This window comes from Pipistrellus kuhlii, unplaced genomic scaffold (genome assembly GCF_014108245.1).
Source record: "Pipistrellus kuhlii isolate mPipKuh1 unplaced genomic scaffold, mPipKuh1.p scaffold_m20_p_64, whole genome shotgun sequence".
Classification (NCBI taxonomy): domain Eukaryota; kingdom Metazoa; phylum Chordata; class Mammalia; order Chiroptera; family Vespertilionidae; genus Pipistrellus; species Pipistrellus kuhlii.
Window position 1 is genome coordinate 29,366 of NW_023425567.1, and position 12,721 is coordinate 42,086.

The 12,721-nt window shown below is 65.7% G+C and overlaps 1 protein-coding gene across 4 annotated transcripts in view; it reads right to left on the reverse strand.

The window, feature by feature from the left end:
* Positions 1–812: 812 nt before the first annotated feature.
* TBC1D22A (TBC1 domain family member 22A) overlaps positions 813–12,721 on the reverse strand; it is a 67,255-nt gene continuing 55,346 nt past the window's right edge. For 3 of the 4 annotated variants that reach the window (XM_036420216.2, XM_036420215.2, XM_036420214.2), the window contains 2 exons: positions 3,626–3,721; positions 813–1,297 (listed from right to left, as the gene is read on the reverse strand). In XM_036420216.2, the coding sequence (XP_036276109.1) occupies positions 1,169–1,297; positions 3,626–3,721 (225 nt within the window). In that variant the 3' untranslated portion in view covers positions 813–1,168. The remainder of the gene's footprint in view (positions 1,298–3,625; positions 3,722–12,721) is intronic. The other variant, XM_036420217.2, reaches the window with a different exon arrangement.

Sequence of the window (12,721 nt, forward strand, 5' to 3'; positions counted from 1 at the left end):
AGGAGCCGCCCTGCCCGGCTGCCCCGAGCGGCACGGCTCCATCAGTCACCAGTAAATGACCACGCCGCTCCGATGTCAGCGACAAGTAAATCTTATTACAAGAGGTAATGACACCACCGCAGTCATCCTGCTCCGCTCAGCCCGCCGTCCCCGCGGACACCTCATTAGGGCTCCGGGACGCGGAGAGCGAACACATTAACTTGGCAAATCGCTGGCCATCCTTCAGGGGAGGGCTCTCCGCAGCCCGGTGCCCGCAGGGCCCAGCGGCAGCGGGCGAGGGTAGGAGCCCCGAGGAGGGCGCACGTGGCGCACGGGGTGGGGGCAGGCGCCCCAGGAGCCACGCCCACCACCTGCCCCAGGGCCTCAGCAGGCCTCGGCCGGTCACGTGACCTTGAGGGGTCACTGCAAACCCCTCCCTCCATCTCCAAACTGGGGGCACGGAAGGAGGCCCCACTGCGAGGACAGCGAGGGCGAGCGTGGACCCTGGAGAGCTGTCTGACCCCTCCTGCCCAGTTTCCTCCTTGGTAAAGTGGGGTGTGTGCCATGCTGCTGCTCTGCACCCCCTGGGCCGAAGGCAGGGCGGGGAGAGGGAGGAGCCACGATGCCTGCCCGAAGGGACCCCTGGACGGACAGAGAGGACTGGCAGCAGGTGGCGGAGCCGCCCTGGGCTAGGGCGCAGCAGGGCGGGGCTCCCGAGGGGAGGAGGGGGCTGAGGCGGTTTCGAGGCCCCCGACCACACCCCGCCGTCTGGGCGCTTTCCGGCGGAGCCGGCAGCGCCGTGCCCAGCCGCGACGAGGCTCGCCTCACTGACCGTTTGTTTGTACTTTATTCTTTCACTCAACAGAACAGAATGTTTGCGTTTCAGAGCCGGTGCATGACGGCTCCCGTCCCTCTGTCCCTGCGCCCGACGCAGGCTCTCCGAGGGCCGCCGCTGGGTCCCCGGAGGGTCATTTGGCAAAGGTCCTCCAGGACGGGAGGGCCCGACCGCCGGCCCACACGGCCGGACCCTCCCTGCTCTCTTTGGTATCTCGGCAGCAGGCCGCCGCCTGCCAGCCGGGCCGTGCCTGCGCCTCCCGGCAGGTGCCGGGCGGGCTGTCCGGCCGGCCGCTCCTTGGCCACGGCCGGCGCCGGCGGGCGGTGCTCGTCCTGCGTGGGCCTGTGCGGCCGCTCACTTCTTGTAGTGGTTGGGGGCGTCGGCGAAGGCGAATTTCAGGCGGTAGGCCTCGGCCAGCAGCAGGCTGATCTCCTCGTCGCCCCAGTGGGCCGTGGGCAGGTTCTGCAGGAGCAGCAGCAGCTCCTGGGGAGAGACGGCAGGTCAGCGGGCACCGCAGGTCAGAGGGCACCACAGGTCAGCGGGCACCGCAGGTCGGAGGGCACCACAGGTCAGCGGGCACCGCAGGTCAGCGGGCACCGCAGGTCAGCAGGCGCCGCGGGGGGGACCCAGGAAAAGGCACCGGGGCAGCGAGCGGTGCAGTGAGCCCAAGGCATCAGCCCCCTGTAGGAAGTAGCCCAGAGTGATTGTGCCCCCTCCCCCAGAGGGGCAGGCACACAGGGGCAGGCACTGCCCTCATCACTGTGGCCGTGGGCACCTCTGGCTCCAGCCCGTTTCCCATAGACGTGGGGGGTCAGCATGTGCCTCCGCCCTGGTGAGCTGGGCTCCTCTGGAGCAGGGGCCTGGCTCCCAGGGCTGTGTGTGGGGCCGGAGCCCCCTCACCCGGGCTGTGCGCTGGGCCAGAGCCCCCTTCCCCAGGGCTGTGCGTGCGGCCACGTGGCCCTGAGCTGGTCGGAGCCCCCTCCCCCCGGGCTGTGAGTGTGGCCGGAGCCCCCTTCCCCCGCTGTGCGTGCGGCCACGTGGCCCTGAGCTGGTCGGAGCCCCCTTCCCCAGGGCTGTGTGTGTGGCCACGTGGCCCTGAGCTGGTCTGAGCCCCCTGCCCGGCCTCGGCTCCAGCGGGGTCTCTGGGGCCTGCCTCCCCTCGCTCTGTCCCTTTAGCTCAGACTCCTCCCGGCCTCAGCGTTGAGCTCTCGGAGCACGCGTCCCGGCGAGTCCCCGGGGACGACTCAGCATCAATCTGCCGCCCGCTCTCCGACGCGACCCACACAGGTGCCAATCCAATTCCGCGCAGGTCGTAAATAAACGCCCGGGGCTTATTCCTAATCCACTCCGCTCCATATCATCCTGACCTCCCGTCGCAAGGTGACCGCAGTCCCTCCCAGCAGGCTGAGCTCCATTCCGGAATCTAATTTGGTGCCGAGCGGACGGAGGGAGACGGGAATGCCGCGTGGCTGCGAGGCGACCTCTGCGGAGGCAGGGACAGGCGGGCCGTCCGTAAACACAGGCTCTCGCACAGCCGCCTCCTACCGGGACCGCCAGGAGGACCGGCCCGTTCGCACCCTGCGCGTCCACCCCGCTCAGGCCTCACTGCGCCACACCGGCCGCTCTCCGGGACAGGCCCTGGGCTGGGACGCAGGGGAGGGCTGAGGCAGCGGCCAGCGGCCAGCGGTCAGCCAGCGATGCGAGGAAACGTAGTTTAAGCCTCGCTTTTCCGCGCTGGCGGACCTGACAGCTGCATGGGGTCTGCACCCGCACTGACGCGGTGACATCAGCGCGTCGGTCCCCGTCCCCGTCCATGGGGGCCGCGCCAGCACGGCCAAGCAGCGCGGCTCCTGCCCGCCTCCAGTCAGCCTGGCACGCACTCTCCACGTTGACACACAGTCCCAGGTCAGTGAAGGCCGTCAGGACAGAACCGGCCAGCTACCGCCCAGAGGCCTGGGTCCCAGCCTGGCCCAGCACAGCCGGGGCCCGGCATCCGGTGTGCCTGGCCACGGCCAGTTCTCAGAGACCCGCAGCCGACTGTCCCCGGCCCCAGCAACAGAGCCCCGACAGAGAGACAGAGCCCCCATCGTGCCCGGCGTGCGTCCGGCTGGCACCCCAGCCACCCGCCGGCCCAGCGGAGAAGCAGACACACTAAATGAGAGGAGAGCAAATGTTTTCTCTTTGCATGAGGAATTAAAAGATCAATGCACCTTTCTGTGTGCTTTATCTCAGAAAACAAACCCAAGACCGAGCGGAGAAATCCTATCGTGTTTGCCCTGGAAATCCTCAGACTAATTAGGTGACACAGCTGCCCAGGCCACACCGGGGACGGCAGGGCACGTCTCCCCGGACGGCAAGCACGCTGCGCCCGCAGGTGTGGGGACACGCCGCCCAGGCCTCAGCAGCACCCGGGCTGCCGACTCCGCACCGGGACCCGGCCTGGCTCCCGCCCTGCCGTCCCGGGGAGGCCAGGGGCTCCAGGAAGCGCAGAGCCGGGCTGGCCCGCCCACCACTCCAGTGTCGCGTCCCTGCCCCAGGGCCCGCCCTCCAGGCACGGCGGGAAGCAGGGCCAAAGGGCACCGGCACAGGCTGGGGCTCAGCCGAGGCGGCCGGGGGCTCGGAGCCTCTGAGGAGGGTGTGAACGTGGCTCTCCCACACGCTGCTGAGGAAACGGGTTGAGGCTTCCCGGGAGCCCGAGAAACAGCCACCCCAGCTGCCGGGCGGGGCCTGAGCCTCAGGGAAGCTCGGGCAGCTGGCCCCGGGCCCAGCCCCACGAGGGCGCCCACGGGAGGCGGGGAGAGGCCGGCTCACCTGGAAGTCCCTCTCCTCCAGGATCTCCTTCCTCCACCTCACGAGGAACGCAGCGCACACGTACAGGTGGAACCGAGAGAAGCCCTCGGGCTCCGACTGCAAGAGAGAAGGCGACAGACATGACCAACGACACAAGACCCGGTGGGTGAAGGCATATGCGGGGGGAGGGGAGGCTGGGGGAGGTCGGGGGGAAGAAAGGAGACGTGTGTACTACTGTTTGTAATCCTTCAAACAAACAAAAAAAGGTGAGAGTTAGGTGGGTGGGCCGGCACCACCACCCCGAACGCGTGCCGTCGGGCTCTGGGACCACAGCGGGCACCAGGGTCCCCCCGCACATCGCATCAAATAAGCACGTTTCTCCTTAGGCACTGCGGCCCGCTGAGCAGGTGGAGGAAGCTCACACCGGCCTGTGTCTGCTGCACAGGGGGCAGCAGGCGGGCCCGTGGCGGGAGCCGGGCACAGGGGCGGCCACCCACGGAAGCCATGGCGGACACAGCAACGGGGCGGGCCTGCCCCACACCAGGGCTCCTCTCCCCGCGCTGCAGGGACTGACGCCCAGGGAGTGCCCTCACGCCTCGCCCTCCCCAGCTCCCGGCTCAGCTGGCCCGCGGGCTGCCCCTCGCTCAGAGCGCCCTGCCCCGGGGCTGCGCCCACTCAGCACACCGTCCCTTGCACCTGGAGGGCGCGCAGGAGGCGGCCCTGGAGCGCTGTGTGCAGTCAGAGAACTCAGAACAACTAAGACTGTGACGAGAGATCACACAGGCCCGCATCACACCGACACGGCCCTGTGCACGGTCCTTCCGGGGGCAGGGACGGGCAGGGACGGGCTCCTGCAGGGGCCGCTGTGCTCGTGGCCCGGCTTCCCTCCCCCCACGGCAATTCAGACGCTGGCCTGAGTGCACCCCATCCTCAGCCCTGACCTCCATGACCTTGGGCATCCCCTTGGCGCCTTCTCGGGGTCCAGGCCCTGCTGAGACACGCGGCCCGCCCTCCTGGCCCGGATTCTGGGGGCCGCTCGGGGTGACCACACCCCCCAGAGGCGCCGCCCAGCCCGCCCGCCCCGCACCCTCCTTCTGTCCTCCTCGGAGCCGCGCTCCGGGCTCTGCAGCAGAGATAGTTCTGCTTACAACACGAAAAATTAAAGTTCGAAACGGCTGCAGATTAACTAAATGCAAATTACTTAGGTGTGACAGCAGTTTTTACGGCAGGAAGTCAGGCACAGAAACGGCGTTCCTTCTATTTTTTCTGGAAGAGAAACGTAATAAAGGAGTCGTCCTTCACCTTTAATTGCGTCGTTAAGCTCTCCGGTAATTTCTGCTGGAACGAAGCGCCGGGCTGCCGATGCCGGCTGCTCCGCCTGCGCGGCTACGGGACGCCCCCCTCCGGGCTCCAGTGGCAGGAGCGGCTCCCCTTCCTGCCCGGCTCCCGGCGCACCCCTCACTGCACCGCACAGTCTCCTCGGAAATACCCAGTGTTGTCTCCCGTCTCCACCCCCTCCCCTGCCATGGCCACCTGCGGGCGCGGTGTCAGCGGCAGCTGCCCCAGCCCCGCTGCTGCTCTGAGACCTGACAGCGTCTAATTCTGTGGTTCCCACCAGCCGGCCTGGGAGAACGCCCGGCCTCGCACTGCGCAGGCGCCTGTGCTGAGGTCTCGGCTTCCATGTTCCCCCGGCGGCCGGCGGCCTGCGGCCGGCGCCTCACACGGATCATAAGCACACGCAGGAACTGGGCGCTGTGCTGGGAGGGGCGGGCGAGGCTGCCGTCACACGGGCCTCTCCGACCTCAGTGTGGGATCGCCCCCGCCCCCTTTGCTGTGATCGCGGGTCCTTTTTTATTATTATTACAAATACATTGCATTGATTTTTTACAGAGAGGAAGGCAGAGGGATAGGGAGTCACAAACATCGATCAGCTGCCTCCTGCACACCTCCCACTGGGGATGTGCCCGAAACCAAGTACATGCCCCTGATCAGAACTGAACCTGGGACCTTTCAGTCCGCAGGCTCTACCCACTTAGGGCGATCGAGGGTCCTTAGTGGGGGCTGCACGGTGAGCTCGAGGAGGCAGGATGTGACAGACGTGGCTGTGCGTAAAGGCGCGGGCCGCCCAGAAGAGCAGCACGGGGTATGGGGCCCGGGGCGCGGGGCGCGGGGCGCAGAACATGGGGCGCGGGGCGCAGGGCGCGGTTCCCCAGAGCACACGGCCCCTCCTTCCTCACAAGCCCGGCCTCTGCCTCACAGGGAGGGAGCCCTCAGCATCGTTTCTCCTGGAATAATTTCTGATCCATCACTTTTATGGCAGCATTAAATTTTAAGAGAGAATTGAGAGGGAGAGAAAATCTATTTGCATGGACCGGCCCCAAAAGAAAGCCTTTAATAAATTAGGGCTTTCAGATCCACATTCAAATCTGCCCAGAACCAGGCCTTCCCTCGGGCCTGGAGCCGCCGCCCTCATGCGGGAGCACGGGGACCAGCCCAGAGACTCACCGCCCGACGGCAAGGACAGGCTCGCTGACTCTGCCCAGCTCTGGGGGTGCTCCGAGCTGGGTGAGCAGATTGGGGGCCAGGCCCCCCCCACCATGCAGCCTGCGCAGGGCCGGCTTCCCGGCCCCCGTGGCAGGCAGTGTGGCAGAGGCGCTAAGGCGCAGCGGTGCTAATGGGGTCCAGACGTGCCGGGTGCAGACCCAGCGGACACCCCTCTGCTGCACGCAGACCATCACCGCCTGCCTCCCGGGGGCCGGCACCGCCCGCTCACCCCACCGCTGGCAGCGCAGCTCGGCGGCCGCTTCACAGAACCACAGGCTGCCTCGGCACAGAGCGGTGAGGGCGGCGCCTGGCTGGGCTGGGCCTCCCCCTCCCCCAACCCCAGGGAGCTGGGCCTCCCCCTCCCCCAACCCCAGGGAGCTGGGCCTCCCCCTCCCCCAACCCCAGGGGGCTGGGCCTCCCCCTCCCCCAACCCCAGGGAGCTGGCCTCCCCCTCCCCCAACCCCAGGGGGCTGGGCCTCCCCCTCCCCCAACCCCAGGGGGCTGGGCCTCCCCCTCCCCCAACCCCAGGGGGCTGGGCCTCCCCCTCCCCCAACCCCAGGGAGCTGCGCCCCCCCAACCCCAACCCCAGGGAGCTGGGCCTCCCCAACCCCAACCCCAGGGAGCTGGGCTCCCCCAACCCCAACCCCAGGGAGCTGGGCCCCCCCTCCCCCAACCCCAGGGGGCTGGGCCTCCCCCTCCCCCAACCCCAGGGGGCTGGGCCTCCCCCTCCCCCAACCCCAGGGAGCTGGGCCTCTCCCTCCCCCAACCCCAGGGAGCTGGGCCTCTCCCTCCCCCAACCCCAGGGGGCTGGGCCTCCCCCTCCCCCAACCCCAGGGGGCTGGGGCCCCCCCTCCCCCAACCCCAGGGGGTTGGGCCTCCCGCCTGCCTCTGCCCCGTGGGCCCTGTGTCCACACCCGCCTGTGTGCACTGGGAGCCTTGGGCCCAGCACACACGTGCCCACCCGGAGCGCTGGCTTTCACACTGACACACTCAGCACCGGCGGCCGGCACAGCAGCAGGTCCCGGAGGGGAGGTGGCCAGGCACGGGCACTCCCACAGCCCAGCCCGGGCCCTTCGCTCCGGAGAGGCGGCCTGGGCCTCGCTGACCCCCGGCGCAGCACCCTAACGAGGAAAGACGGGTGCTCACCATGCCCCCTTCCGACCTCCCCACCCCCACGCCACGTGGCGTCACCTTCTCTCCCTCAGCTCAGGAGCTGTCTCCGAAGCGAGTGTGAAGTCATCCGCTGCAAACAGCCCAAGAATGGCGCTCAGATTTCACCCCAATAACTCAACACACCCCCCCAAAATAACCTCAATCTGCCCCCCTAAAATAACCTCAGCTAACACCCCCCCAAAATAACTTCAGCAAACATCCCCCCAAAATAACCTCAACACCCCCCCAAAATAACACTCACCCCCAAAATAACCTCAAACTGCCCCCCTAAAATAACTTCAGCAAACACCCCCCCAAAATAACCTCAGCAAACATCCCCCCAAAATAACCTCAACACCCCCCAAAATAACCTCAACAAACATCCCCCCAAAATAACACACACCCCCAAAATAACCTCAATCTGCCCCCCTAAAATAACTTCAGCAAACACCCCCCCAAAATAACCTCAGCAAACCCCGAGGCACCCGGGAACGGGATGGCCGGGTGGTCTCGGTGTGTGATTCAAAACCACGCGCCCCACGGGAGACCATCGGGAGCCGTGGGGGCGGGAGGAGTCTCCGTGGGAGCCGTGCTTGCCAGGGGCCCAGGACCCGACGTGTGAGCCGGACGGCAGCACCTCCTAGCTGGCACGCCCCGGGCAGGAGGAGCCTGCTGGCACCTGCTCGTGGGCACGGGGACCGCAGGGCAGCCCGCGCTCGGCGCCCTCCGCCTGGACCAGCGGCTCTTCTCGCGTCCCGTCTGCCCAGCGGTGCCCGCGGCCTGGGGCCCGGGGTCGGGGGTGCACCGTCCTGACGCCAGGGAGCTGGGCCCCAGGAGCTCCTGTAAAAGCCTGCTTGTGCAACTTCCGCTGTCCGGTTAGACTTCGCAACAGGAGCATTTTAACTGGGGACAGAGTAATTAGCCACTTAACGTTGTTAAAACGTCTGAGCCTGAGTTGGAAGCAGCCCGGAGGGTGTTTGTGAGCGAGCACGCGCTCCGACGGGCACAGGCACAGGCCCGGGCCCAGGCCCAGGACAGTGTAACTGCGCACTGAGCCCGTTCGCCCTCACCTCCCCAGATCCTAACTCCCTGCCTCGCGCATCGTTTTAATTGTCTCTCCCATTCGCTCCCGAAAACCGGCTGATGGAGAATTAATTAGGGTCCGAGGCGAGGCTGCAGCCTTGCTCCCCAATGGGGCCCTGGCCTCAAACCCCCCCCCCGCCCCCCGTCTCCTTTCACCCCACACATTGGCTCTGCGAGAGCCCCGAGGACATTGTTCGCTCATGAGAGGAGGCGGTCCCATCCATCTCCACGGACAGCATCCGCTCCCGGTGCACGACGGAGCACCGCGGGCACCTTGCCAGGGCAGAGGGCGCCCGACCCCCAGGACAGGGCCCGGCGTCCCCCCGAAGACACTCCACCACACAGCCCTCAGCCACTGAACGGCGGTCAGAGCAGCTGACGAGGCTGCGTTTGCACGTGTCCCCGTCTGACTGCTCACGCTCACGCAGTAAGAACCGCAGCGCCTTACCGCCACGGCTCATGCTCAGCGAGCGCCTCGGTGCGGAGCGGCCCTGCGAGCCAGCGGACAGACGGCCTTCGAAGGGCTCCTGATGGCCCCGGGCCCAGGCGGCGGCAGGCGAGCTCCACGTGGAAGCAGACAGGTCCTGGGCACTGGGCAGGCCCGTCCACCGCAGGCAAAACTCTCATCTGAAAACCGTTCCGAGAAGCCATCCCCTGCCTCCGCCCGGCTCCACCCGGCTCCACCGGCGGGCGCGCCCTCCGCCCGCTCCTGTGCTCCTCAGTGAAGCGCCGAGAGGCTGCCAGGGCGCCAGGAGGCTGGTATTCGGAACCCTCAACCCTCCCCGGGAGAGGAGCCGGGGCTGCCCGGACCCGGGCCCGCCGGGAGGAGGCAGCGGCTGCAGCGCCGCGTCCCTCGCTCTCGAGGCGCTGCTGGTGGTCACTGAAGGTCACGGGAAACGGGGCGCTAACCGTGACGCTGAGGACACGCCGGGCAGCTCTGAGGCGAACGTCCACCTCAGCACATCCTGGGAGGCCGTCAGGGGGCCTGCCTCCGAGGAGTCTGTAAGCCCAGGCTCCGCCCGAGGCAGCCCTCCCCCGCGCCCCCTCCCTGCTCAGGGCCTTCTACCCTGTTTCTCCGAAAATACGACAGTGTCTTATATTAATTTTTGCTCCCAAAGATGCTCTAGGTCTTATTTTCAGGGGATGTCTTATTTTTCCATGTAGAAGAATATGGTACATATTTATTGTTAAATGAAAATAAAGGAAATTTATTACCGTATACAGTACACTAGTACGGTAGTTGTCAACACAAACCAGACAAACTGAGAATCCTACAGTATCAAGAATTTACTCATTTATTCAATGACAATCATGTCATCATCTTCTGGAACATCATCAAAACGATCCAATTCCTGAATTTCCTGGTGAATTTCTTGTGACTCCGTTTCTTTCAGAATCAATGGACCAAATCTCTCATGTTTAGTCTAGGGGGGGCCTTATTTTCGGGGGATGCCTTATATTTCACTCAGAAGGAAACCTGTAAGTAGGTCTTATTTTCGGAGGATGTCTTATTTTTGGGGAAACAGCCCTGTGCTCACTGGTGCTGCAGGGGCGCAGGTGGGCGGGGCAGCAGGGGGAAAGGGGTTCCAGTGCCTACTGTGACACTATCCCTCCTTAGGCCTGGAAGTTGCCATCATGAATGCCTGCCCTGCCCTTTGCCCTCTGCTCTTTGACCTCTGCCTGGTAAGGGGGCCGTATAACCAGGAACACAAGTCAAGACAACTGGAGCACTGCCAGGCTGGCATGGCTCCGTGGCTGAGTGTCAACCCATGAACCAGGAGGTCACAGTTGGATTCCCGGTCAGGGCACGTGTCCCAGTGCTGGCTCCATCTCCAGTAGGGAGCGTGCAGGAGGCAGCCGATCCATGATTCTCTCTCCTCATTGGTGTTTCTATCTCTCCCTCCTGCTCTCTGAAATAAATAAAAATACATACTTTTTTTAAAAACAACGAGGGCGCTGTCTCAGGACCAGAGTAACCAGGTGTGCAGAGGACACCCCCAGCCCCCTCCCGCCCCACGGGGCCACGCCCCACAGGGCTCCACCGGCCGTCCTGGGAGCCTGTGGGCCCTGAGCGAGACACTGACAGGCCACGTGCTGGCCCGCAGCCACGCAGTGCGGGCTCCAGACCACCAGGCAGGGCAGCAGGACTGGCCGGCCCGTGGCCTCACACTGCCTGCCCTCGCGGGCGTCTCCTGCCGGCCGTGCACCAGAGGCGCCTTGCTGCTGCCCAGCAGACCCACAGCCGGGCGGGCAGTGCCCAGCCAGCAGCAGACAGCGCTGTGGAGCCCGAGCAGACCGGCGTCCACGCTTCCGGAAAGTGCCCAGGCACACCCTTTCCTGACAGACAGCACCCAGCGCTGGGCACACGCAAGCAGCTCGGAGCATCACCGGGGGAAACGCCCCATGGACTGGTGGCCAGTGCCACCTCCCTCGCGTGGTGGGTGCCAGGGCCTGGGTGCTCGGAGCCTCGTGGGCGGAGCCCTGCCTCGGGAGGGGGCGCCCCAGACGGACGGTGAGTGACCAGATGGAGGCCGAGGGCGACGAACTCCCCGCTCCTGTCCGGTGCCTGGCGGCCGCCGCAGGGTGTGCCTGCGACACGCTCCGGGCGGGCAGTGGCCGACCACGGGAAGGAGCGGAGGGGCAGAATGAAACCATCAGCAGCGCTCCTGGTGGGGAACCCTGTGGCTCACGGAGGGGGCGCCCCTCCCAGCAGGCACTCCCCCCCGCCCCCTGGCCTGGTGCCGGGGCCTGGGCCGTTTAAGTTTCAATGAGTTAAAAGGAAGTAATTTAAAAACCAGTCCCTCGGTCACATTTTTCAAGTGCTGAAGTGCCCCCCTGTGCCTGGCTACCCTACGGGCCTTTCCATCTTCCAGGACCTTCCATCGCACAGCTGCTCTGGGCTCTGCCAGACTTCCCTGATGCCCAGCCAGTTCAGCCAGTTCAGCCAGTTCCCTCTCCCTCTCCACAGACCAGGCTGCCTCCCCCTCTCTCCCCCTCCCCAGGCCCGGCCACATGCATGGGCTTCCTTCTTTATCTGAATGACGCTGTGTGTGTGTGTGTGTGTGTGTGTGTGTGTGTGTGTGTGAGTGTGAATGTGTGTGCATGTGTGTGCGTGTGTGAATGTGTGTGTGCGTGCGTGTGCGTGTGTGAATGTGTGTGTGTGTGTGAGTGTGTGTGTGAGTGTGTGAGTGTGAATGTGTGTGTGCATGTGTGTGTGTGAATGTGTGTGCATGTGCGTGCGTGTGCGTGTGTGTGTGTGTGTGAATGTGTGTGTATGAGAGTGTGTGTGTGTGTGTGTGTGTGTTCACTCAGCCGTCGCTGACAGACACTCAGGTGCCCCTATCTGGGCCGCTGTGAATCCCGCTGTGTGAACAAGCAGTGCAGTGAGCTCCAGATCACGTCCTCCCCGTTGGATGAGCAGCCGGCACAGGTGCAGGGTAAGAATGTACAAAGCCAGCTCCTTGCACCAACCGTGGCTACGGGAGAGGACTGAGAACACGACCCGTTTACAAATGCATCACCAGCAGCCAGCTGCTCAGGACGAGGTTAGAGAGAACAAGCACCTCGGGGAACAGCCGACAGGGAAGGGAAGCAAGCGTCAGGGAAGAAGAACATGGAGCCGGAGCACGGAGACCAGGAGGAGGGAGCACCTGGGGCAGGCCCGGCCTCCCACCCTCTCCACACCGTCCACGCAGGCTGCGGGTCAGTGCGACCAAGCAGCTCCGGCTCTGGCTCTGCGGGCAGCCCCCAGGCCCGGCCCGATCACCGAGGCAGGACGCGGCTCTCAGGGCACAGCCTCCTGGGAGGCACTCCAGCCGCTGACGGCGCTGCCGACCGTGAGTCACCCAGCCCGGCCTCGGCTGCAGCAATCATCACACCGAAACGGAAAGGCCAGGTTAGCGATGGGACCCTCGGGAACGGGGTGGTTTGTTCCAGAAACACAGCCTCCTGAGCAATGGCTCCATCAGGGTCGGAGGAGGGAACTTCAGGCTGCACTGGCCGCCGGCACGTCTTTAAATCTAATATAAACAACTGGGAGTGCAGCCGGGGGGAGCGTGCAGTCCTGGCACATGTGGCTCAGACCAGCGCATCACGAGCGACCCCGCCACCCCCGGGCGCTCGCCGGCAGGAGGAACACAGCTGCAGACCCGGCTCAGAAGCCCCTTCTGCTTCACGGGCTCTGAGGACACGGCCGGCTCCCCCCGCCCCGGCCGCGGGGGCTCACCCGGTAGGTGTCCCACAGGCTCCCCCCGCCCCGGCCGCGGGGGCTCACCTGGTAGGTGTCCCACAGGCCGGCGGGCTCACCTGGGAGGTGTCCCACAGGCTCCCCCCGCCCCG